This window comes from Numida meleagris, chromosome 3, assembly GCF_002078875.1.
Source record: "Numida meleagris isolate 19003 breed g44 Domestic line chromosome 3, NumMel1.0, whole genome shotgun sequence".
NCBI classification, from domain to species: domain Eukaryota; kingdom Metazoa; phylum Chordata; class Aves; order Galliformes; family Numididae; genus Numida; species Numida meleagris.
The window spans coordinates 8359574-8386966 of NC_034411.1; the positions used below are offsets into that span (position 1 = coordinate 8359574).

General features: G+C 42.6%; 1 protein-coding gene and 1 long non-coding RNA gene across 17 annotated transcripts in view; one reads left to right on the forward strand and one right to left on the reverse strand.

Annotated features, from left to right (window-relative positions):
- Nucleotides 1-22361, reverse strand: part of LOC110397031 — a 53818-nt gene extending 31457 nt beyond the window's left edge. For 12 of the 16 annotated variants that reach the window (XR_002437487.1, XR_002437486.1, XR_002437485.1 and 9 more), the window contains exons 1-2: nt 21773-21853; nt 19975-20049 (exon numbers count right to left, since the gene is read on the reverse strand). This is a non-coding gene — a long non-coding RNA (uncharacterized LOC110397031). Of the gene's footprint in view, nt 1-19974; nt 20050-21772; nt 21854-22231 lie in introns of those variants that run through there. The other 4 variants (XR_002437479.1, XR_002437488.1, XR_002437481.1 and 1 more) reach the window with 4 other exon arrangements.
- Nucleotides 22315-26944, forward strand: TMEM17 (transmembrane protein 17). The gene is made up of 4 exons (XM_021392960.1): nt 22315-22527; nt 25361-25464; nt 25718-25831; nt 26244-26944. The coding sequence occupies exons 1-4, from the start codon at nt 22425-22427 to the stop codon at nt 26547-26549; spliced, it is 627 nt and encodes a 208-aa protein (XP_021248635.1). The 5' UTR covers nt 22315-22424; the 3' UTR covers nt 26550-26944.

The window sequence follows — 27393 nt, forward strand, 5'->3', positions numbered from 1 at the left end:
CACCTCTAGGGACAGTGAGTTCACTACCTCCCTGGGCAGCCTGTGCCGATACTTCACTGCTCTTTTGGAGAAGAAATGTTTCCTAACACCCAACCTGAACCTCCCCTGGTGCAACTTGAGGCCATTCCCTCTTGTCCTATTGCTGTTACCTTGGAGAAGAGGCCAACCCCCACCCTACCACAACCTCCTTTCAGAGAGTTGAAGAGAGCAATAAGGTCTCCCCGAGCCTCCTCTTCCCCAGACTGAACAATCCCAGCTCCCTCAGCCACTCCCCATCTCACTTGTACTCCAAACCCTTCTCAATTTTGCTGCCCTTCTCTGGACACATTCCAGGGCCTCAATGTCTTTCTTGTAGTGAAGGGCCCAACACTGAGCACAGCACTCAAGGTGTGGCCTCACCGGAGCTGAGTACAGTCACCTCCTGCTCCTGCTGCCTGCACTGTTTCTTATACAAGCCAGGATGCCACTGGCCTTCTTGGCCACCTGGGCACACTGCTGGCTCATGCTCAGCCAGCTGTCAGCTAACACCCCCAGGTCCTTTTCCTCCGTGCAGCTTTCCAGCCACTCTGCCCCAAGCCCATTGCAAAGTATGGGGTCATTGTGACCAAAGTGCAGGACCTGACACTTGGTCCTGTTGAACCTCACACATTTGGCCACAGCCCATTGATCCAGCCTGTCCAGATCCCTCTGTAGGGCCTGTAGGACCCCCAGGCAGATCAACACTTCTTCCCAACTTGGTGCCATCTGCAGACTTACTGAGCGTGCACTCGATCCCTCCAAGTTTGATCCCTGTTTCAAACAGATTTACATCACAGCTCTGCCAGCTGTTAATCACCACTAAGTGAGACTTAAATGGCATTTAGGCAACACCTGACAGTGCAGGCCTCAAGGCACCTGGTGGGATGTGCCCCTTGGGCTCTTCCCGAGGAGATGTGCATGATCATGGCCCCAGTGCCCACCTGCTTCCCTGCTCCCAGCTCTGTCAGGACTATAGAGATGGCTTGCAGTGACTGCTGCACTAAGGCAAGGAGAGGCCTGCTATGCACAGACAGAGGAGGTTGCTCTGCAGACTAGGAGAAGCTCCCAGCAGCAGACAAGCCACTAAGCCCACTTGCTCTGTGTGAGGTCTCAAACCTCCACTTGGGTTGTTGCTCATTACAAGAGGTCAGTGATTATAATCCTGCTGTGCAAGGAGCCTACATCTATCCCCACTGCCCAGAAACGCTGCATTCTTCAGCTGCACCTATCTGCAGTGCCTGAGCTTACAGAAGGCTCCCCAGGGCACTTAAGCAACATCCAGCTGTTATCTGAACCCTTTCAGCTCCAAGGCCAGAAAGGATCTGGGGTGGAAACTGTGGGGCTGCCTGGTTGTTTAGAGTTGCATCAGACAGGACACTCTCAGCACTGCAAATGTGCTTTGGCACGCTAACAGTGCATGGAGCTGCTAGAAACAGCTTGGAGGTCCCATTTTGAATTTTTTTGCATTAAAGTTTTCCTTCAGTTCAGCCAAATTATCTGTCTGTTGTGTCAGTTTGCTGAAGCAGCTTTTTTTTTCCCCTCAGTACCAGTTTCTGGGAACCACAAAGGGTGAGGCAGCCCACAGCTTTTTAGAGAATGACATTTCTTTTTAGCGGTATGATTACCAACACTGCCATTGCATTGCACATGCAAAAACAGGTTTCTGAGGACACCAGCACTCAGAAATAAAGCACTATAGTTCAGCAGACATACATAGGTCACTCCAAAAGTAATGCCTGCTGTTTACTTCCATGGAAACTACAGCAGATACAAAGAACGCAATAACACTATTTGATAGAGCAAATTCTCAGCTACAAAGCATTATTTTTCAACACAGTCATCACTGTTAGCAGTGCATTTTTGCCAGCAATGAATAAGAGCCTGCATGCCATGCTTGTACAAATCTGCACGGCCATGTGGAACATGTCTTGACTTTCATGTCACTGTCACCACTGCTGAAATGCACCACCTACCCCTCACTGTGCTCACATCCACTGTTTGGTCTCCATAAGCGTTTAGCAAGCATCGACAAATGCCAATGGGTGCCATTGTTTCCACATGATGGAATTCAGTGGCACCCCTTTGCTTCATACACATTTCCATGTCAGATGCCATTCTGTCAGACTGCTCCTTTGCTGCCATCTGTCCCATGGCAGCAACATGGAATGGGGTATTGTTGGGAAGGTTCAGTCAGTACTGCCATACCACCAGCATCCGCCTCTAACGTTGAGGGCCAACAAACTAAAATAGGAGGCATTACTTTCGAGGCATCTCTCATATTTTCTAGTTATGCTTGAAAAAGACCATGCAAAAGTTCTTCATTATTCCCCTCCTGATTTTCCCTTCTCTAAATCCAAGTGCCAACATGAGAGTTTAAAACCTCCACAAAACACATTTCCATGTGTTTTGTTGCTCTCTTAAATGAGCTTTTCAAACACAGTCTGAAAGTAGCCTAAATATTCTCAGAAGTGCTGTGGAGAAGTTTTCTTTTTCTTGTCTCTATGTAAACATTTTTGCCTAAAAACTAGCCAACAGATTGAACAAAAGTTGATGGCTCATAAAATGATATAAATTAGTGCAGCTCATATCAAATTAAGTGTATGAGCAGAGGGAGAAGAAATGAAACAGCATGTGTGTGCATGCGTAAGTGCACAGTCTATAATACAGTAAAAAATTACATTGCAGAACTGAAGTCTAGTAACCTAGCATCTGGAGGTGTCAGAAGTGAGGTTGCCTGTACAAACATCTTTTGGACTCCCTGCACATTACCTTGTGCTAGAGCCATGTATTTCATAATCACATGCCATTTTTTCCATGCCAGATAATTCAGCATTTAGCAGAGGTGGCACCAAATGAATAAAAAAGTTATTCAACATTTGATCCTCACTGCTTAGGGTGTTGGCCCATGTCTTATGTACTGTGCATGGTTCCAGCGTTTCTCTGAACACAGAACTATTCATTTTCCATATGGTCCTCAGTGAGATGCCTACTTGTATGGATCCTGACTGCTCACAAACTTTAATAACTATATCCGTGCAAGTCCTTGGTGAAACAAAACAATGGTATTTATTCTTATGCAGGAGATGAAGCAGCAAGAGAGACAGTCGGAGGCGCCTTCTTATGCTAGTGCCTAACTGGGGATTTTGCATCGAAAGAAGGGTGGCCAGCAGGGTGAGGGAGGGGATTGTCCCATCTGCAGTACTGCATCCAGGCCTGGGGCACCCAGCACAGGAAGGATACTGAGCTGTTGGAACAGAACAAGAAGAGGACATGAAGATGCTCAGAGGGCCAGAGCACATCTCCTGTGAAGACAGGCTGAGGGAGCTGGGCTTGTTCAGCTTGGAGAAGAGAAGGCTCTGGGGAGACCTCACTGCGGCCTTCCAGTACTTAAAGAGAGCCTATAAGCAGGAGAGAAACCATCTTTTTACATGGTCTGATAGTGAGAGGACAAGGGGGAATGGTTTTAAACTAAAAGAGGGGAGATTTAGATTAGATATTAGGAGGAAATTCTTTACTCAGAGAGTGGTGAGGCACTGGCACAGGCTGCCCAGAGAAGCTGTCATTACCCCCCATCCCAGGAGCTGTTCAAGGCCAGGTTGGATGGGCCCTGGGCAGCCTGAGCTGGTGGGTGGCAATGCTGCCCACAGTTGGAACTAGATGATCTTTAAGGTCCCTTCCAACCGAAGCCATTCTATGATTCTGTTATTCTATTCTATGGTTTTTAGAGGCTGACCCTTCAGAGCCTGCATCCAGTATCCAGTACTGCTTTCTGCTGCCTGCACCTTGCCCTACCTTATCAGAGAGGGAAGCATCAGTGATGCTTCTGCCCGGTGACAAGATGGACATTTCCTCTTGGGAGCCAATGCTGTCAATTCTCATGCACAGACTTCTCCACCTGGGCTGCACCCAGCTCTCTACCTACACAGGATCTTTCCTACCACAGCATATGGAGGAGTGGGGAGGAGAGCAGTCTGCACTTGCCTCGGTTGCCACTTCATTAATGAGTAAAATTCAAAATGCTAATCCCAATCCACAAAGCCACCAGTGCACTGGGGTCAATTAGCTCTGCAGCTGTCTTGCCATGTAGCTTATCTGCGACAAACTTAGAAATGCTTGCCAGCCCCCACCACGTTTACTGGGAGCAGGTAAATAACTCTTTTGCTTTAGACTTGATCTGAACTGGACTGTCTTCAGGGAACGCTGGATGAGCTGGCTCACCTCCGAGTGCTTCTGAAATCAGGAGTCTCCTTTTTGTTTTGTATGAATTTTGAGTCATGCCTCAGCATGGCTCTAGATTTTCCCTTGGCCATAATGTCAAACTTCTTACTGAGGCTTTTTAGGTAGGGGTTTAGTTAGGACAGAGCAGGCTATGCTGTTCCCGAGTTGGCAGGAAACAATAGTCCCCAGACATTAACATGACAGACATGTCGACACAGGGAAACGTATGGTACCAATTAAGACAGTATCAACAATTATGCGGAACACAGTTGAGTGGATTAATTTGTTGCCTGGAGTAAAGGCTGCCAGTATGAAGCTGGCTGTCATGAGACACACTTTCATCTTGCACGTTGCCTTGTGCCAAATACTATGGAGCCTATGAAGCTCATGTGCAATAAGGACGATTGCTGGGTTCTCATTTTCCACGTGCAGTCTTAAGCAGGGAAGAGGCAACCAGTTAATGTCTCTATATGCTATACATGCTAGCTCTTTTCCTCTGTTTAAAAAAAAAAAAAAAAACAAGCTTGAAAACAAAAATCTCTGAACGACCATATTTCCCAAAACACTAAGAACAACAGAACAACAAAGTAACTGGAAAATGATGGAGCTTTTCATGCTCAAAAAGGTTTTCTTTTGCTGAGGGGCTGACAAAATAACTCATTTGTCAAACACACTTTTTCTCAGTTCTCTAAGCAGAGAGAAGAGAAACAGTTGTGTGTGACTTCTTTCCAACTTGCTATTTTTGTGCTAACCAGAAGGACATTTACATATGCTTTGTCTCTTGCTTCCCACCCATTCTTTGCCGAAGAAGATAGAAGGCACAACCTTCCAGAAGTAATGGAATTTCTCCTGCCTTGTCAATTACCTTCTAGAGGCTGGGTAAAACACCTCCATTCTAGTGGCTTTGTAAGAGCAAGCAGCTGCTTTCTGCAAAAAAAACTTCATGTTTGCAAAGGTCTATAGCTGTCAGAGTATTAAACAGTAAACAAAAAAACTAGGACTTGTAAATAATCACTGACTGCATTAATAAACAGCAGTATTTGAATTCCTGCTGAAGCTTTGTACCAGCTGTGCTTCGTCTCAAAATCCAATTAAAAAAAATCTGCTTATGCTTGTTTCTGCAATATGAAGAATATTGAACTACCCTTCACAAACTCTGCTGCTGCTTATAGAGCATATGGTCCCACATCAGGCTCTCATTTCTCAGTATTTATCCTTGTTAAACAACAGCATGCCTACCTGAGATATAAATTACCTCGAGGCTTGGAGTAAAGCCATCCTGAGTAAGGAAACTATTAATAGCACTGCACTCCTCAGTCTACTGCAGGCAAAAGGCCGCTGCCTGCTTGTAACACAGCACATGTGGTGATGACCATTGGTGATGGAGAAATCCAGCTGTAATCCAGTGTTCCCAGCAACTACGTTGATCTCTGAGCAGCAGAACTCTGAAGTATAGTTTTCTGCAGGTTTATACCCTATGTGCTTCACCCCCTCCAGCCACCCTCAGCAATACTCCCATCACAAAACCTTCCAGCTCCCTCCTACTATCTTTATTCCTACTACAACTCCTTGGATAATGGAGACAGAAGCTGTAGGATCCCAGAAACAACCGGAGAAGGGGCTGTCCTTCCTTGAGGACCGTACTCCCTACAGGTCTCCCTACCTCTGACACAGATTTCCAGGAAAAAGTATTTTTCAGACCTCTACTCCTTGGCCAGATTTGGTCAAAATTGGTCAAAACTTGCCAGAGCTTTTAAAGATGAAGGAAAGACTGAGAGTGTAAGCGATCAGACTAACACAAACCCTATCTGCGTATTTATCTGCCAGACATTAAGTGCAGAGGGGCTTCCAGTAAATTGTTCACTGGGTACCAGGTGTTATATCTGTATTTCTGTTTAATTAATAGCATTTCCCAGTATTGCAGTTAACTTAGGGTATTTAACAGGAGCTTCACTTCAAGAGCCTAGTTCACAGAGTTGGTTTTTTCATTGCACTCAGGGATTTGCATAGACCCAACATTTTCCAAACAAGAAGATAAAATCTCTACAGACACTTCCTGGAAAGTTATTTCTGCAGCCAGTAATCCTCCACCTGCTACCAGGCACATCACCTTCCTTGTAAGTACCATCCTGGATCTGCACTGGATAGCTCACACTTCCCCTGCGTGGAAAGCACAGGAGCAGTTCTCAAAGCACACAGCCTCCCCATATGTGGCTTCTCTCTGGGGAGGAGCTCCTCTGAGCAGCACCTCGTGCCTGCAGTTTCCCCGGAGCACACACAACTCCTGTCTCCCAGCCCTTGGTCACTGCTCCCAAGCTGCACTACCACAAGGATCCTCCTTATCTGCTATTTCCAGATGCCTCCGACACAGCCTAAGGGGCAGAGGGGACCAGCAGTAATGCCAAAGAGAATCAAGGAAGGTCAAAATGGGATAGGAAAAAATACACCCATTCAGACATGCCCAAATATGATTTCTTTTTTTAATTGAACTTCTAAACATCTACATCCTTAGGAATTTTGATGAGGCAAAAAAAAAAATGTATTCCCTCTTCTTTTTTCCTCCTGCTGGAAACTGCAATAAAAATGGTTCCTCCTGAATATCTTTGCACTACCACCTTTTTTTCCTTTTCTACCCTTGTCTTTGCCTTTTACTATTTTGGAGCTTTTCCAACGTGAAATGTTTTCAGAAATGGCAAGATAATGAAAACATTCACAAAGCAATAAAAAGAGATGAAGTAGGAAAAACAACTACAAGTCCTCATGTAGCGTTTTACACTTAGTAACATAAGAAAAGGAGGAGAAACATGGCAAACTTAAATTCTGAAATATCTACACATCACTCAGCTGAAAAAATAAAAGAAAAAAAGTGGAAGTTTTTGTTTAAAAACTACTTCTGAATACATGGAGCTAGGCATCTTCCAAAAAATAAGTCAGGTTTTGGCGAAGCCTCATTTTTTCTGCAGGAAACATTCCACTGGAAAAAAAAGAAAAAAAAGCCAACTCATCATAATGGAAGTTTAGTCAGCACCATTGCATGATCGGCAACGTGATGCCATACACACTGCTTCCCTACCAATTTAGGACAGAGAGCAGCTTGGGGACCTCAGGTAATGGGAAAAGATATAGGACAGCACACGGTGTAACAGCAAGGACAGTTATTTTCCAGCACTGCTGGAATCAGCGTGAGCTTCTCACTCCTCCCCACAGGGAAGAGGATGGAGAGGGACACGGAGCCCAGGCTGGGTCCCGCGTTCACTTATCCCCCATGTTCTCTCCTCAGGGAGCGCTCACATCATCAGACTGCACTTCCCAACTCTAAATCTGCAAATACACGGCGCTCTCTAGTGTCTTTGCTCTGCTCAGGAGAAACACAAGTATCCCAAGGCACTGACACCGTTCCAGACAGCGTAGTATAAACACCCAGGCAGTGGGATGCCCGAGGCGTGCTATTAATTAGGAAGAGTTTGCCAGTGTGTCTGTTTGAGTGAATTGTCTGGTGCAAGCTACTCCATTTGTCCTGCTGCGGCCCTCTCCAGTCTCGCAATGCCTCCCAAAGGGGTCATTTAAATAAAACCAGGTTTTTAAGCTGCCGACTGAGAGAATTATTCCAGGAAAGTTTTCGATCCAGGATCTGGTAGCTGCAGAACTGGAGTGTGCTCCTGCCAGCTCCCAAATCAGCCATCAGCAATGCGTAACTCTGGTTGTAATTTTGGGGTGCAAGCTCAGAAGACAAATGTTCACGGAGGAGCTGACTCTGAGATGGAAGCTAGGAGGGCTGGGCAGCCCATTGCACAGGCAGTACAAAGACAGGCAGGGAGAGGGGTCCTTTAGGATCCGTGGTACCATCAGCCACACAGAACAGCTGCATTCCTGCCAAGAAGCATGCATGGGAGCAGCTCTGATGGAAACATGAGTTCTTCCTTCATGTTTTGCCTCTTCCCCATCAGCACTTCATCAGGGGAGAAGGCACGAGCAGAGCACACTTCTATCTGCTGAAGGCAAGCACAAGCCAAACCAGTGGGCACAAACTGGCACCAGCTTTGATATGCTCTTAAATGGCTCACTGATCCCTTTATTACTACATTTTCCACTGCATTACGGTGCCTCTCTTGTGCTTCTCTGAGGCTGACAGCTCATGACAGAAATACAGCACATCCCACAGACTCATAGCCTCAGGTTCGGCTGTGTTTGCCTAAATGACAAGATCGATGTGGCAATCTGCTGCAGAACATATGAGATTCCCTCTCTCTCTTTTTGTCTCTCTCTCCTTTAATATACATTTCACATTAAATCAGCATCTAAAGGGAGACTCTTCTAGTGCCTAGAAGAACGTATTTTCTGAGCTTGCAGTCCTGTCTGGTGATGGGGGGAAACACATTTGCACCGTGTAATTGATTTGATGTATGCCACGTTTCGCTGGGATAAACACCACCCCCCATACCCTTCACATTCCAGCATCTCCAGCCTAAGCTCCTTGTTAAAGTGTGTTGGGAGTCCATCAAAGACACTGAGTAGTTTTGACGTGAAGATAAATGCTCTTATCTTCAGCTTCCAACATTGCTTCTCTGAATAAGCACTCTTGACAGTTTTTGTTGTTTAAACTGCTCTTCAGCTGAGGATGGAAACACGGAGAAACCGTTTAATCCACCTTTGATTTCAGCAGACTTCTCTACTGAGACAATAAACTATGCTTGTCACTGAACCAGATGACTTCCACTGGGACACACCACTGCAATTCACAGGGAACAAACAAAGGGCTCATCCAGGCAACACACTGCAGCATCTAAACAAACCCGTAGCTAAAGCTTGTCTGTTGCTTTATGGGCTTAGCGTGTCCCAGATGCACGTTTCTCCAGAACCTCTAATACAATTGCAATACACCAGCAAAACCAAGCATTCTAATGGCACTGTGCTCTTGAGGAACGTTATTATTTTACAGGTAGGCAAACACTAAAACTAAAGTATCTTCCAGGGGACCAGTTCAAGAACCAGTTCTCCAAATCCTCCATCCCTTAGTGTAGTAAGCTGACCCTCATCCCAGAACATGGGACTGAAAATCCTGCTTTGTGTTTTCAGTCACCCTTTGCTGGAGGCCAAACTGCAAATCACAAACACAAACATAAAGGCACAGCTCAGCTGGAGCCCAGGGAAAGCCCCACTGATTTGAGTGGACCTAAGATTTCACTCTGCCTCTCTACCTGGAGATTAAATAAATGTTCTCTGGCCCCAGAATTGCCACATATGCCTGCCTGAGCTCAATGAGATACTTACTTTAGAGATACAGAAAAGTTGCAATCCTTCCCAGAAGTATGGCAGGAGATGAGTTTTAGGGCCAAACATGCATCCATTTCAGGCACCATAAATCCAATCCATGTGTCTTTAATATAGAGGAACCAACTTGGACAGGAAAAATAAAAAAAATAAAAAAAATAAAAAGGAGATTAAAGAAAAAATTCAGAAGAATAAAGTGCAGAAGAAATAATTCAAAATGCCTTAACTATACCAAAAGGAAGATGTCTAGAAAAAAAAAGGTCTTTGAGAGCCCCAGGAAGCAGAGGGAACAAGGACGTTGTAAACAAGTCAAATAGTGTCTTTGTAATCAGTATTCACACTGGAACATGATTGGGGTTAGGATAAGGTTGAAGAAATAGCTATTCTGGAGGTAACTGTTTATGCTGAGACACTACCTGACATGCAAGAATAAATAATAAGAGGAGCACTGGGAAAACTCAAGATATCCTACTGACATGTGGCAGCCAGAATAATAGCAGCTTTCTAAATGCACTGGTCAGCAAAGTAACTGAGCTCGTAACAAGAATATAGAATTCATCTTTACACAGTTGTCACTGCTGAGGGACCAAAATTGTATGCACCTTTAAGAAGCAGACCAACATCACTGTGGGATGAACTCAACAATTGCCAGATTTCCAAATTAAGAAAAAAATGCTGAGAAAAATCATGTAGCTTGGTGTGAAAACCCTTCAGAAAAAAAATCTGCTTCTGCATTTGTTAAGTGAAACTACTCTGAATATCTAGTAGAGGAATCCAGCTTTGCTTCTGCCCAGAGCATTCTGTAAGAGCCTTTGAACTCTGGCAATGAAATATTCGGCTGCACAAATCAACAAGCCTACATCAATAACCAATTCCAATGAAGAGTCATGAGAGTGTCTAAAACAAACAGTATTTTCAAATAGTTTCTGTTAAAATTTTCAGATCGGAGATAAACTCTGTATTTTTGGACTCGCTTGAAAAGCCACTTAAACTATGCACACGCTCATATTTCAGGGTGAAGTTTTCAACTGACTATGAATGTAATGCCATCCCTCTCCACCCCACGACATGCTAATCACAAAACAACTCAAATTTAATCCTGTGCGTGCTGAAGACAGTATGCTTCTGGTCCTGCATGCTAACCACGACAGCAAACTGCCTCAACAGGAGTGGGTAGCTTTTGTATCCATAGACTACTGGTGTCTGAATTCATGCAGAACAGACAGAAATAGCAGTTCTAACTGGTGAGCCACACTCAGGCTCCAGCTGTGTAAATATAGACCTCTTACTGAAGGAACTCAGGGATATAACCCCCCACCCCAAAAACAAAACAAAACAAAACAAAAAAAACCCCAAACAAATGAAAAAAAAAAACCCCACCAAACCATACAGTAGGAAACAATTATGAGAAACCAGCCAAAAACATGGCACCCGCCAACCTAACTTCTGCTGCTCTCAGCAGAATCAGATTTTTTCCTTAGAATAAGCAGTTGTCCTACTTTGGCTTGGTTTATGACAGCTATATTCTAAGGTACCTCCTGAAAGATACCTGAAAAGCAAGGCAAGATACAGATGTCTTACAGATGTTACGTATCCCAGTTTTGAGTTTTAGAGACATCCTGACATGTCAAAGACTGTCAGTTCTACACGCTATTTGAGAAATGGCGTCTCGATCAATTTAATGAAATAGCTGCAGTCTTCAGTTCTGAAGTCTGGTCCTATCACACAAATCAAAGAAGTACAGTCTTACTGGATCCTCACTACAATCTACAACAAGGACAATAAATACTACTGCCAATTCTGATATCATCTCCATGGTCGAAGCTGTGCCGAACTGTATCAGCTGGCTGCCTGGAAAATACCTTTTTTCTAATGTTCTCACAATTGTGCTTCCCTTTGTTTGGAGAGTTTGCCAAGGTCAACCTGTAAGATCATAAGGTTTCCTATGCAACACCTGCATTCACTTGTGTCCAGTGGGTGAATAGAGTGATGCTCAAAACCACCATGTGCAGTGGTGTTCGTACAATGGGGAGCATAAGCAACGGGGACACACACAGTAGCAATGGTTGGTGACCTGTCAAGTTCAGTAGTTTTCTCCCAAGTCTACAGACACTTCATCCTGTATATAGATAGGGTGGAAACACCGAACACAACACTTCCACTTATTTGTTGTTGGTTGCTTTGGTTTGGGTTGTTTTTTTTTTTTCAGTCTGAAACCAGAAAAACAATGTGTTGAGTAATTTATGCATTGAATTGCTCAATAGTCAATTTTTATTTCCCTCTATCCTCTTACAAGTTACAAGATCAGAGAGAAAAAATTACCAACTCTTTCTCATAGAGCAAAACTGTAAGCAACTGCTTAGTCTCTTAGGCTTTAAATCTCACATTGCTCAGACTTTGTGCTTCAGGCCACTGACACACACAGCTTGCCAGAAATTTTCCCTGGAGCTACAAAGGGATTATTCAGTGAGAAGAAAATCTGTCCAAAAAGCAGAAATGAAGCCACTGATTTTGATTCTTCGTTTCTCACCATCAGGCTTAGGAAGTCCTCACCATTTCTGGAAAGCACTGAGGAGGTATCTTGTGAAATTAGCTTGGCAGTGTTGGCACTGACCCTCCGCTATGGGGTTTTACACCTCCATACCAAGGCAAGCAGTCAGATCAAAGTGAGCAGGACTATATGAGTTACCTATGGATATTTTGCTAACATCTCATCCAAACTACTTCTGTGTACACATCTCAGTGTGCTCTCTACTATCATCATGTGTAAGTAGCACAGCTAGGTCAGGACTGTGCTTTTTCGGCATGCCTACAATGCCCTATGGCATGGCTTAGGGATGAGAAGCTTAGGGTTTGAGTTGACATGATCAGCTACAGTGCTAGGACTTTCTAATCTGTATAGCATTTACCAGTGGCATTCCTTGTATCAGCTGCAGGTCACAGACATACCTAAGCAGTGCACAAATTGCTGGAGGACCTTGTACTCACAACAAAAGCTGGTTACAATTGAGAGTACTCTTGCATGACTTAACCTTGGTGCATCAGAAAGGAAACCACTCTGAGCACACTAGTGTGCATAAGGGATTACTACATAAGCAGAAGGATTGATGGCAGCTGAGGAGACACTCCAGCATACTATGTCACCAGTCAGTAGAGCAAGGGCATACCACATACAGCATGCCAGCAGTGCCACGCTGATCACCACATACTTGTGCTGTCTCTGATATCATCTGCAAGAAAGAACTGAGCTGCACTCACGTGGCGCATTGGTCCCTATATTCCACTGCTAGATTTTAACCCATTGCCATAATGAAGATGAATAATATTGGGAGGACAACACAGAACTGTTTGCGATCATGGAGCTTTTTAAAAGTCAGCCATGATCTTAAAGGCCTGTGTCTTGGTAAAACCCAAGATTAACTATCTCATAAGGTGGAGGCTCCCTGAAGAACAGACCTCTTTATTGCATCTCTAGCTGGGAGCCCCAAAGCAGCTGGATCACCAGCCATTTTCCAGATGCTAGGCCAATTTTTGGCTGCGCAATGGAGCACTACAATTTCCAGATAGCAGTATGTGAAATTAATCAGCCCAAAAGCCTAAACACCAGCCAACATTTGCAAACTGGATAATACTTAAATTTGATCAAAGATCTAAATGAAAGTTTAGGTATTGTTAGCAAAGGATTTTTGACAGTTTCTCAGTGTCCCAGACGAGAAAAGCGCTTATACATAGACAAAAAGTAGTACAGGGCAAAAACCAAATGAATCTGATGAAAAATTCTTCTTTAGCTAAAGACTGTATGTTGATATCTTTCTCGATGCTGCTTCTTTTCATTGCTGCTAAGCGATGCTCGACATTGTCCTTGTCTCTGATCCCACTAATGTCACAGCAAGACAAGCTGGGGCTCAAAGGAAGCAGGATGAAGCCTTTGCTGCTACCCAGGCTCCTCTGTTCACTACCCTTTCTGTAGCACTCCTACATGAGAACTAGATCCTAGCCTAGACTCAGCACTTGCTGAACCCACTTAAATCAAGAGTGGACAAGAAGGAAGCTCTCATTGTACCACGAGTTACAAAGATCGCTGCAGAAGGACGCACTGAAGCTGAATGGTTTATTATATGTGAAAGATCTTACCTGAAGAAAACAAATCACACCATTAATCCACTTCAGCAAAGTGCTTAGTGCCGTTAGGACCCTGATCAGGCTCAGGACAGGAAATGTGTCTACATGAGTTGTCTACTCTCAGCAAAAATAAGCTCATCCCAAGGAATTAGAGACTTTTAGCTGTTGCACTCAAAACTCTAGTTAATAAGCTTTCTCTCCTCGTAGTGTGACATTGTGAAATTTAACTTTTCTTTCTCTCTGCTTTGAAATGTATGCAGCAAAAAGCTACTCTAAAATATTCATCTGGCTGACATTCACTCTTATAAAGAAATATTGAGAGCAAAATTGAAATAACAGAAGGATAAGATATTCCATCTATTGAATTCACCCTTCAGTAAGATGTGACTTTTGGACTTAGTTACTGGAATACAGCACTGTCAGCCCAGGCTCCAAGGCAGGAATGTTCCCAGAACACCTCCCAGAACACATGCAGAACGCATCCTTGGCATGAAGCAGCTTTGTGCACCTCTAACTGGTGGCTGCCAGATCCTAGGCTCAGTCGCCCATGCAAGCTGGGGCAATCTGTAAGCTTTTCTGTGTCATGTCTGCTGCCAACAGACATTCCCACGTGCGAGGGTCAGCAGGATTCGGGAACAGTCTCTCAACACAGCACCTTATGCCAGTACTGACTTCCACAGAGGGACTGTCCAGCAATTTTTTTCAGACACTCTCAAACTAGGTCTCCTTGAGGCAAGGCTGAGTGTCAAGTTGGCGGTGCCAGCAGCTTTAAGATTGATTTGTAAATTCAAGCAGCTAAGTCAGATCTGATGTTAAAGGCCCTCCACATCTGATAACTGAGACTTTTACAATAAACAACCTTTACGAGGACTGCTAAAATTCACCTCCGGGGTTCTCCAACCTCACAGATTTGTAGAAAAATAATCTCCTTTACAGTATCACACTCTCAGAAATCAACTTTCAGTACAGGAGCAACCACTGACATATTCCCTCTGCTTGCTTTTATATAAACTAATTCACCTGCAGTGACCAGTAAGAAATCTCCACGGAGATGTTACATATGCACACAATACATGCCAGTGTGTTTCAGGAAAGTGATACAGAGTTCAGAAATTAGAGGATAAGAAGATAACTCCACATCTAATTCTTCAAAGTAGAAGTCCACGCACAAAAACTGCTGACAGACTCCAGCCTTCAGAATTCCTTTCCATTCCACATTTGGCATCAAGTTCTTACTGATTTCTGTACTCAGACATATTTTCCTTCAGGGAAAATACATTACGGTGAGAACACTGCCAGCCATTTTATAATATGTATTTATGAAGTTAATCATACATCTCTCAAGGCATCTGGGCAGGACAGAAATATCTGTCCTGAGTCCTAGTAGAGTGGGTTGCCACACATAACATTCAAGGAATGAACATGTTCTTTAGTCGTGATCAGCAAGGGCTCTCTGGTATCGAAGCAGGCAATTTGCAGCGTGCACTGAAACACTTCTAGTATGCTCATCGCCCACATCTTTTCTCCTCTCTGCCTATTAGATTTCCTCTTGATGACATCAGGGCAGACCTACTGCGATATACATCTAATATAAATGAGCATAGATCCATTCAGCTAGACTTGTTTTATTTATAGAAGAACAGTTGGGGGAGTACACAATACGGGAATCAAAAGGCAGCTGTAGAAGAAAGTTAATCAGCGGCACATCCATACTTGGTAGGATGAGAAGGAGAAATTGAGGAAAGTGTGGCTTAGGTTAGATACTAGGACTTCATTTTGTAATCATATGGACAGTTGAGGACCAGAACACATGTGTCCAGGCAGCTTGTGTAGTCACTGTCATTGGAAAGGTGTGGTTTGGACATGGTTGGCCTGGCTTTGGGACACAAGGATGAAATCGCCTCTCCAGGCCTTGCCAATTTACAAAGAGGATTTTAGGGAAGTCACAGATATGCCAAGTTACAAGAGGCAAGACCTAGTGGACATGCATGAATTTTTGAAACTGAAGTTGTTGGCTTCCACTTTCCATTTTAATTACTTCTGACTGACCACGTTGGCAAAATGCTTGATGTCACACCATAATACAAAGTATACAGCACCTCAGCACAGGTCTTCTTTCTCAGCTAAACTGCTGTAATTTAGTGAAATAAAGCAGAAATTTTCAGAAGAAATAGATCACAGCACTATGGCACTTCACAACTTTTTTCACTGACACCTCTACTCATTCAAACACATATAAACACAGGCTATATATGACTCTCACTGTGGATGCTGCAGTTGGAGAGCAACACTTCACAAGCCATCACTTAGCACTAGGTGCATTTCTAATTACAGCTTCTGCACACACATCTGATGTTTTAAAATACTGTTGTAATAAATGCTGCAGTTATAAATCCAATATTTCATAAAGGCAGGCAAGATCTTGTAGACAAAGTGTGAGGGAAAAAATAAGAAAGCTCTCAACTGAGTCCTGTAATAAAGAATTTCAGGGACAGAGAGGTCAAGAAAGCAAGCTAGATTAGATCCTTCAACCCTGCCTCCTCCACTACAAACATCAGTAACTCAGCACGCAGGAAAGGAAATCCTTGATTTTAAACATCATCTAAACAGCAAAAATCCTTTTAGACTTTCTCCAGTCTTAAGCACCACTTCACAGATTCTGATTACATGAGAAACCTCGTCTTCAAATGAGAACAGAAATTTAACATTTCAGAGATAGCAGATTGAAGAGTTCAGAATGATCATTCACATTACAACAGCAGCTGGTACCACAGCTGAGTCTGAGATACAACGGTGCATATAGACAATGTATACCCACGAATAAAAAGCCTCTGCCTTAAATAATTGAAAATGCAATAAAGGCAGAATTAAGTGCTCTTCAGAACTTCAGAAAGTCACTGTATACTTTCTCCTGTACTACTTGATGAGAATTTGAGGCAATTTTGTTTTGTTTGGTAACACAGCAAAGAGCCTAAACCTAACAGATTATAGCTCAAAAATAAATACACAGCCAAATTCATGTTCCAACAAAGATATACCATAGATTGCAGCAGTGTTGGCCTAGAATCCCCAAAAGCATAACCCACAATGCTTGAACTAAAGGTGCTGAGCCAGAACTCAGCCTCTGTGGTATTTCCAGTCATCCTCAGAATCATCGGTCTGGACGTGAAGAATGGACAATGGAAACTCACTGATGTTGATCTGACAACACAACAGGTACCTTGATATTCAGCAAAGCTTCAAAGCAGAGGGAGAGTTTGCTCTTGTTTGGAAACACAATTGTGTATATGAGTATCCAAATAACCAGCCTAATTTTTAGGGTACTGTTGCAGCTCCCACTTGAGTTGCACTGAAATTTTGACATGCTTATATTTAGAAATTGGGCATTTATGTAATTGTCCAAATACAAATTTACAAACTAAAAGACAAACCCCAACCCTGTGATTAGTTTCTTAACTAAACAACTGTCCTCCCTGACTCGTGTTTTTTTTTTCCTAAATGATCAAACTTCTAATGTCATCCTGCATCACTTACATAGGGCTTAGGCTTGAACTAACTGCAAAGGGTGTGCAAAAATGTTTTTACAGGTAACTATCACCATCAGCAGCATGCGTGCTGTTAATAATGTGTTTATCATCACACTGATGCATGCCACCTTGAAGGTAAGTTTTTAATTACCGTGACATCTTTGGATTCTGCAATAAAAAGAGAAAGCTGTTTCTGGCAATTCTAGGAAGCATTTTGCTGAGTTACACGGAGTACAGGTAAAACTTCTGGTGTGATGTCCAGAGAACACAGATCTATCGTCTGGAGGAGATCACATCCACAGAACAAGCTCTGGGAGAGCTTAGATCTCTAAATAGTGTTCAGTTTTTAAAGAGGAAGGCACCTTGATTTAGAAAAAGAATTAGCCTCCATTTGTAATCAGCAGAGGACAAACATAAGCAGCAAATGCACCATTCCTTCCCAAGATCAGCTTTCTAGGGAAACCCACCAGAGAGGTGAAGGCTCTGGATTGTACACATAATATTTAGGATAGCTAACATTACTGCCGGAAAGTTCAGCTCACCTCTCTGTGTATGCAAAGAAGAGGCCAAGGCTGAAGCCATCAGATCCTCTAACACATAATTTGCTGCAAGCTGTCAAGGTCTGCAGAGTGACTCTAGATCTGAGGTAGGATGCTCAGTATGCATTTCTGCACATGGAGAACAGTCTGACTACTCTAACTGCAGAGCAGACGAAACATGCTTTGCTGAGAATAACTGAGAGCCCTTACCGAGTTCCCGTGTATGACCTGAAAGAACAAGTCTCAAGTCTGAATGTCTTGAGTCCTGCTAAGATGCACAGGTGTAACTGAGGCAGAATGAAACTGAGGCAGAATTGAAGCCTGTTTGCAGTGCTATAACATGCTGTTCACTGACTATTCTACCGCCACCTCTTGAAAATAATGGACTTATCTGCACTGGTCAGGTCATGCAGAGTCATGGAATCACAGAATCTTTTAAGTTGGAAAGGACCTGTAAAGGCCATCTAGTCCAACTACCCCGCAATGAACAGGGACACCTACGTTGCTCAGAGCCCCGTCCAGCCTGACTTTGAATGTCTCCAAGGACGGGGCATCCACCACCTCTCTGAGCAACCTGTGCCAGTGCCACACCACCCTCAGTGTAAAAATCTTCTTCCTTATATTCAATCTAAAACTTCACTCTTTTAGTTTGAAATCATTTCCCCTTGTCCTGTCACAACAGACCCTGCTGAAGAGTCTGTCCCCTTCCTTCTTACAGCCCCCCTTTAGATCGTGAAGGCCGCTCTCAGGTCCCCCTGGACACTTCTCCAGGCTGCACAGCCCCAGCTCTCTCAGCCTGCCCTCATAGGGAGGTGATCATCAAGAATCTTCACAGAAGTGAGAATCTAGCTCAAAATGCACGCGCATTCTGTAGTATCCTTGTCTATCACACAAATCTCAAGTATTTTTGCAACACAAATGGTGAGACTTGTTTAATAGCAGTTCTAGCCTTGAGGATTTCCCAATGCCCTTGGCAAAACTACAAATCAACAAAATAAAACAAGCCAGGGAGCTGTTCTATCTAAATGCCAAGTACAACAAGAAGAACATCAATCTATAGGTGCTAGTAACAGCCTTTTTGTTGTTGTTTTTGATGACTTTTCTGTCTTTATGCTTAGGACTAAAATAGCCAAGATGCATTTAATGCACAGAATGACCGCAGCAATATGTAATGTTTCAAACAGGGGCCTCAGACAGGTCTCATCAGAAACAATAATTGTTTACCAGACACAAATACCCTGTAGGTGTTAAACGAACACCAGGGACTAATGTACAAGTGACACAGAGAAAAGATTGTCTCGAGGTACTGCACACCAGGAGCACAGCTGTGGAATTTCTCTGGCAGGCACTGTCACAGCTAATAATGTGATCCTTTCAAACACACGCATTCGTGGCAGTTGTAATTTGTTAAAACTCACAATCTGTCACTTCACTCTGAGAAGAGGAGGAGAAAGCAAGCCTCTGTTCTGTTTGCCTCCTCATAGCTCAACTCACCAGCACTTTTTACATTTTACAGCATTTCTACCAAAACACTGCGCTGGTATTAAGGGTCAGGAAAGGAAGCGTGTTATTTCTGTTCCTTGCACTCTTACAACTACGTGAAGGGCAGCAGCACAGGCATACCACAGAAAATAGCATCTGTGAGATTCCACATCAGCAAATTCAGAAATACAGCAACTGCAGTTCAGGTACACAGATAAACCACTGGCAACATTTAAATGAACTCTGTGTGTCTGAAATGCCAACTGTAAAAAACTGCTGATATTTAATTTCGTTAGATATACTGCATCTGGTGTTTATGGCTTAGAGATGTTGCCAGAGAGCCCCAGGAGCTTCGGTCTGGGAGCCAAGCCAGTGTCTACCAACTTAGTTGGACTCCTGTGGATTCACAAAGATCCAATATTCCTCTGATTTAAAGCTTTCAGGCAGATTTTCAGAGACTTTTGTTTTATTTATAGCTAGCATGTGTGGAGATAAACAAAACGGTCATGTAATATGCTGTGCAATTATGTTCTTATTTCGAAGCACAGAGAATCGGAAATCCAGTTATTTCTACCTTAAACATTCAGACAGGGAGAGACACAAAGAAACTAAATAGCAGAATATCTTTCTATTAAAGAAAGAAAATGCCAGAAAAAGTTTCATCACAAACACTAGACACTTAGGTATTTATACAGATTGTCATCGCAACTGTTACAGTCACGTAACAGTTAAACGTTTTTCCTCCTTCCACTCCTAATGGCCCACATTGATATCCTTATGTTACAGGAAGCTCTGACCTGTCCTGGTGTTCTAATCCATGAAGTTTTAATGTTCTCTTGCTTGAAATTCGAGTAGGTGCTCTCCAACCCGCCCTACAGAAAATCAGAAGTCTTTTCATAAAGTGGGCAAAAAATGTGCATCTTAGTGTAAAAGAAAATCAAACAGAATTAGTAAAAACAAAGAGTATATTCCATCTTCACAGAATACTTTAAGCATCTGTATGGACAAAAATATTAAATGAAAATGTGCACAGTTTTATTTCACAGGGATGTGTAGGATGCTTGGCCATCTGCTGAAAATGTAAGGCTGCCAAATATCACAGATTCACACCTTGAGTCTGGAAATTGAGTTCACATGGCAAATCCATGCATTTCTTGTGGTGTCTGCGTTCCACCAGCCTTTCCTTTACCTACTACTTAGTTTTACACTTCAGTGACTGCTAAGCTGGATTGCTTCACAGTTTTTGAAAGAGCAGAACCCAATCTTGCAAAGTCCCATTGACTACTCTAGAGCTGCTAACAGGATGGTCCCTGCTCAGCGCCACTGGCAACAGGAATGGAATGGCATTGGGAAAATTCTTCCCTTGATTTTTTAAAAACTAATCAAAAGGAAAATCTTTAAAGATTGAACCTTAATGGGCCACCAGCTTATACAACAAAAAAAACCCTGCAACTTCCTTGAGGATCTGATTTAATCAAAACTCGGCCATACTTCTAATTCATATAAACCTATTCTTTGTGTCTAACTAACTGAGAGTGTGCAGCAAGCACTCTCCTAATTTAATGGGCGTTAATGAGATTGAGACAAAGGCAACAGCAGTATAACAAAGTTTCAGGCAGTCTCACTGAAAACATTGCATAGAGTCATCATCTTGCCACTGTCTGTAGATAAGAGCTTTATGGTGAGATTTGCAAGACAGTGCAAAAGTCACCCTTATAGTTATTGAGTCTGGCAGGAAGTACATTCCTAGCACCTAGAGGAAATTGGCAAGACAACAAATATAGATTGCACTTGGTAATGCTCAGAAGCCTACCTAACATTAATGCTGGTTTTCATAATGTTTCCTGATACATAAAAGTCATCTTTAAGCTCTTCAATTATTTACCAGATAGTTAGCTAATTAGCCGGCATCCACTCCCAGATTTTTATCACTGAAACTGTGGTATACCTCCAGCACCCTCACAGCTCAGAGCTATGGGGTCCACATCCAGCAAGAACACAACTACACATACCTCTACAACTGCATCTGGTATTGCTTTACTCCCCCAAAAGCAGGCTAACTATTGCAAGCACCACCATCACTATGCCTATAACAGGACCAGCCTCAAAGTTAAATAGAGTCAGGTCAAAAAAGCTGGATGTACTTTCAGACTCGTTGCTTTCACCGAATTATTTTTTCATATTTGTTCACTATTTGTCTTGTCTGAGCCACCTAGTTCACAGGTAGCTCTGGTAGCATCACTGAGCTGTGCTCACTGCTGTACAGACTAATCTTGTATAACAAAAGGCACATCATCTCCTTTAGCTTATGTTTTGATGCTTGAAAGGAATATTTTTCACTGAATGACCTGTCTCCTTGTGTCCAGGACATCTACTGAATGATGTGCTCTTTTCTGTGGGTTGCAACACAAACCGCAAAGAGCATTTCTTAAGATTAAACCTCACCTGTTTAACCTGCAAAATAGGAATAAGCCTCACCCGCACCTTAAGATTTATGTTATTAAGAGCACTTACACAGTAAAGCCTGCTGCCTTCCCTGCCTAAAAGGGGACATGCACAGCACCCCTTGAGATACCCCTGAGGTATCTTTAATACCTTCTCCCTTCCAATCTGTTGCTGTTATTTGAAAGTCACTCCCTCCTCATCTCTTCTGAAGGTCTTCAGGTTGGTTTGCTTTGGTTTTTCGGTTGGTTGTCGGTTTTTATTTGTGGGGGGGAAGGGGCTTGGTGCAGACTCCTGCTGCCATATTTGTTTGGAGAACTCTTTGAAAAATATCTGTTGCTATATACCACACCATCTGACCACTTGTAAACCAAATGGATTTCTCAGAACTTGTGCTTGTTCAGCTGTCTCTTTCTGCAGTTTTCCACGTGGGATAGAAAGAAATTAAATTTAAACTAGGCTTTACATTATTCAGAGGTAATTGAGCTTGGAAAGTCATACTCGAGAATGATCACCGGGGAAAGCAGCAAAATGCGATTTTGGGAGAGAGGAAACGGGGGGGATTTGGGAACCGACGTGTCACATTAGGTACAGTGAAACCACTGCTGCTACCACTCCTTGTAGTGCAGGGCACGAGCTGCTCCTTCATTCTGGCGCTGCGGAACGTAATTTCCTGTACATCGTTTCTCCCTAGAAGGAGCCGGGCCCGCACTGCGCCTCGTCCCGGCACATCTGCCGGAGCTCCGCTTCTCCAACCGCGCCTGCGCGCCCCCGCCCCGTCACCACGACAACAGCGGCCCGTGGCATGTCGCTGCCCGAGCCTCTGCGGCGCCGGCTAGGCTCCTTCAGCCGGACCTTTTTCACCGACAGCCGCCGCGCCAGCCCACAGTACTCCAGCGAGCGCGCAGGTAAGCACCGGCTGCCCGCCAGCAACAAAAATGGCGGCGGGGGCGGCCGGGGCGGGGGAGCGGAACGCTTCCATGAACCAAGATGGCGGCGGCAACGGTCACCTGGCGGCCGTTAGGGCGGAGTGCACGTCCCTCCGTGAGGGATGTGCTTTAAAAGCGCGTGCGTTTGCATAAAACGTTGCAGGTAAAGGCCGTTGTTAGTCATGCACCAGGCCTTCAGACCACCAGAATAAAAAGCATACATGGTTTTAGAGAACACCAAGAGCAAAGAGAAGCACTGAGCTGCTGGTTTGAGCTCAGTGGCCCCACAGAGAGGAGAAACAATAACACATGAAGAGGTGTACCCAGCTGGAACTAGACAGCAGAAACTCAAACTGCAAAATACCAGCTTTCTCCTTCCTATAAAGAGTCTATAAGGACCATCCACAAGGACATAATCCATATCCATGAGGACTGAGAGTTTTTCCTTTGTCCTATCACCAGGGAAACCTGCAAACAGCCCGCAGTTCTATTCCTTTGCAGTCACACAAGCCATGGAAATAAACTGTCTGCACAGGCAGGTTATATTCATGGAGGTTAACATGAATTTCAATGATAAATCCATTCCAAGGTTATTAAAGTCATTTCAAGACAGGAGCACTCATTAAATTTGTGTAGTTATGCCAGCATAGCTACTCTGCTAGCATACATATCAGTTCCTCATTTCATTTATCAAACAACGCTGAAACATTTTGTAGGTTCCCAGAACAGTTTCATTCATTTCTTTTCATTTTACTTTTGTGAAAATTCTTATGAGAAGCCCCAGCCTATTGAAAGCAATGGAAACGTATCATTAATTTCTTTGACATCAGGATTTCAAGTCTAAAGTTCATGCACACATACTTCAGGGAGTTGCATCAAATTTGACAGTGCAATACAGTCTGGCATTTCCCTGCATTTTTGCTATCCTAGAAAATAAGCACAAGTTCAACTTAGGGATAAAAAGATGAATTAGAATTTGCTTGTATTCCTAAGTAGTCATTCAAAACACAATTTTAAAACTTGAGCAGAAATCAAAAATACCAGTGCTGGGTCAATTCAACATTTAATGTACCACAACATTTTCATCATCACAATTTAAATCAGAACTCCTAGCTTCTCTCTTTTTAAATATGGCTACAAAGCATTGCAATTTCATCCAATGCATACTACCTGTAGGGAAGAAACAAGATTACTTGTAATTGGATGGTCTTGTTTTTTTGAAAAATGAAAACATAGAATCATAGAATCCTCAGAGTTGAAAGGGACCTTTAAAAGTCACCTAGTCCAACTTCCCTGTAATGAAGAGAGACATCCACAGCTAGATCAGGTTGCTCAGAGCCAGGTCCAACATGTTTTAAAATTGTATCTCAGTGCCCTCCCAAATCCACAGACTGATTTGTTAGGACAGCGGAAACAAATTTAGATAGATAGTAAAATTGTTTTCAAAGTACCTATAGATTTTCATTCCTTTGTAGATGTAGTGAAGTGTTAATGCTTAACAATGGGATTATTAAAAATAGATACTGGTTTTCTTGCACTTTCTATTTCAGTTTAATCAATTCCTGCCCCTCACACCCTGTCCTTAAGGTCTGTTCCAGTTCTGTTCCCAAATAGTCCTCCCCTCCCACCTAGTCTAGTAGCTACCCTGATTAAATACTTCTGCATCTGGCATAAAGACTTCTGGAACAGACTATACCAAGCTGCATGTGGCTGAACTGGAAACAGGAGTGCCAGACTGAGGTGGAACAAAAACAGGTATGGGAAATGGTTGGAAGATACAGAAAGATACAGCAGTGTCAGAAGAGTGGTGGTTCTGAGTCTGGAAGGAAAAACGTGTGGCTGTTAGACTAAGTTCCTACTAAATGTCATCATTGTGACAGAGGAATAAGACTTGAATACAAAGCAAGTCTCGATGAATGTTTTCTAAATTTGCTTAGATGGTACCAAGTGAAGATGTATCTACAGAGGAAAATGTGAGAAGTAGGACTGTTAGCAATTGAAGTAAATTTAATTTTAATTAATATAGCAATAAATTGTTCATTAAAAATGAACCATTCAGTTGGAATGGTTTTAAATTTTTCCTTGTTTTCAGTTTGATCTTTTAAATCTATGATTAAATTCTACACATAGAATTTAAAGCCTGCGGAGTTCAATGTTTGCTGTTTTCTACATTGTATCAACACATTTTGTTCTTACTAGTCTTTAAAGGAAGAGTTTTAGCTTGACACATATTTGAAATTCTTAAATCAAGGACTAAAACGATTACAGGTTTCTTGCAATGTTACTTTTATCTATGTTTATTTAAAGACTCAGAAAACAAGAATGGGCATTACAAACCTAGAATCTCGTAGTAAGTCCCTGCTCAGGAAGGTCATCTACAAAATGAAGATAATCCAACATGTACTCATCTAAAGTCTGACCATCCTCTTAAGAGCAGCAATAAAATTAGCACTTCCTATTTCTGCAGTATCAGTATACAGCACTACTTGAGCTAAGCCTATCAGTCAGATTATTGACTATCTGGTAGTTTATGGCTTACTCCACAGTCAGACACTCAACTTGAATTTATGACTACGTGATAAAAATTCTGTATCATGTGAACTGGAAGTTGTATTAGATTGTAGGAAATGATACAGCATAAGATAGGATAGAATTTTTTCCTCTTGGTATGTGAAAATACTTTTAACATTTAATTTGACTGAGAAGTGTTAATGCCCTGCTTGAAGCTAAGAAGGAGCACAAACTTTCTGTCAGTTACGAAAGGAAGGTATGGAACAAACTAGGAGTGATAAAGACTTCTTTTTATCTACAGATAATGAAATAGTTTCCAGTTTACCACTACAGATGTCCCTCTATTTCAACGTTTACTTTTTCCCATTTTGGTGGCTCAGCTCAGTTGTTATGCTCCAGCTGAAGGTGAGTCCTGAAGGAAAATAATGATTTGTAAGTGTAAATTTTCTTATCAAAACCCTCCAGTACAGAGATAGAGCTCACTGGAGTTAGAATTTTGTAGATTTGTTTGGAGAATCCTTGAAACTGGAGTCTCAAGAGTATTTGAAAGCTGATACAACACTGTCAACTTACAGTAGCATACAATGTGTTCATTTAACCTAAGATAGCATGTTATGAAGGAGCATGGCAGAAGCTTTTACTCTTTTCTTCCCTCTAGTATCCAGTCTTGTCAGATTACTACAAATTCATCCTGGTCACAGTCATGATCCTGACTTCTCTAATAGAGGTCATTCGACTCTACCTGGGATACATGGGCAACCTGCAGGAGAAGGTACGTTACCACATGCACGTTTTAATTTGTGGAGGAGAGCTTTTTACAATTCAGCATAAATAAAGCAGCCTACCAGTTCATCTGAAAGATTTATGTTGAGTAGATGGTCATTTCTGAGTTACAGTGTTCACCTTTTATTACCTTGGCATCAGCTTCCATTAACTTTTGTGGATTTCTCCCTCAGAGGTTACCACTCTAACTCCTTAAAACTGTTTTTTAAAAGATGTAATTTCTGTTAAAAACACATTATATGGAAACATTAAACCATCTCATTTTGCCATTTCACATTATGTCCTGGCTTTTGGAAGATTAATTAAAAAAAAAATGGTTTTCTCCACAAACTCTTGTTCGCTTTTTTTTTTCCCCCATCTCTAACTGCCAATTTTCAGATGGTGACGTCTCCCTTTTACAGGTCCCTGAGCTGGCTGGGTTTTGGCTCCTGACTCTCCTTCTGCAGTTACCTGTAATTCTCTTCTTGCTATTTAATGAAGGTCTGAACATTCAGCCACTGGAAAGATCAGTTAATATCATCTTTGCCCTCTTCCTCATCTTCCAAGTTATTGCAGCCTTTGTCACCCTGAAAAGAATGGTAAACAAACTGGCAACTCACTTCCACCTTAATGAATTTGACAGGCTAGAGGAATACCCTGTGTGTCATCTTTATGGCCCAAGTAAAGAAGAGAACGTACTTCCCATGGCTAGTATGGGTCCATGCTGAGGAGCCTCATACAACAAGTTCAGGCCGGGGATCAAGCACTTAGGGCCTGACTCGCTGACAGAGGCAGGCCTTATGATCCTACAGCTCTGTTCCATTTTGTTGGGTCATTATCTGTGTTTCTACTTAAGATCTATTTTTTTAATGTCTCTGAAGTGCCAACATTAAACCTCAGAGCTGAGCTCCACTCTGCAGGAAAAATCAAAGCCAATGACATAAGTTGCTGAGTGGTCCAATTCATTTGCACACTGTTACTGGATAAAGTACCTGCAGGGTAGGTTTGGTGGGTTTCTCCATCTTAGAAAGTCATGTGCCATTTCTAAAGAACAGAAGTCTATTTTCCTGTTTGCACAGACATATTTTGTTTACAATAAATCCTTTTTGTATGTTTGTATTTACATCAGTTTTCTGTCTATTCTTCTGGATGCTGTAGATATTTAGTTAAGCAAAAACAAGCAAGAATCTTGAGGCCTAGGAAAGAACAGTAGGGATGCCAGAGACTACAGCTTGAGGTGGTCTTCCAGATAATTCCAGCACTAGGAATTCCTTACTAATAACCTAGTGTGGAGTTTTTGAAAGTATTCTTTTTTTGCTCAAAACTCCTGTACTCCTCCTTTTTGGCTTAGCTGGAGTTTTAACTATCAAGCCATTCAAAATGAATTGATGCAATTTTCTCAGACAGAAGATTCGATAAGTCAGCTGTAGTGAAATTATAGACATAAAAAAAATTGGTTTATGTCACTGAAGGCAAGAGCCTGTTTCTTACAAGCCACTACATATGCCACAGTTCTCTCATTTCTGTTTGTATTGATGTCTGGGCTATCTTCTTCAGTTTCAGTAATCACTG

Bases quoted from the DNA above. Each gene is read 5' to 3' on its own strand.
- TMEM17 (XM_021392960.1), top strand. From the start codon at position 22,425: ATGTCGCTGCCCGAGCCTCTGCGGCGCCGGCTAGGCTCCTTCAGCCGG. The intron at 22,528-25,360 runs GTAAGCACCGGC...TTTTATCTACAG, and splicing joins GTACTCCAGCGAGCGCGCAG to ATAATGAAATAGTTTCCAGT. The intron at 25,832-26,243 runs GTACGTTACCAC...TCCCTTTTACAG, and splicing joins TGGGCAACCTGCAGGAGAAG to GTCCCTGAGCTGGCTGGGTT.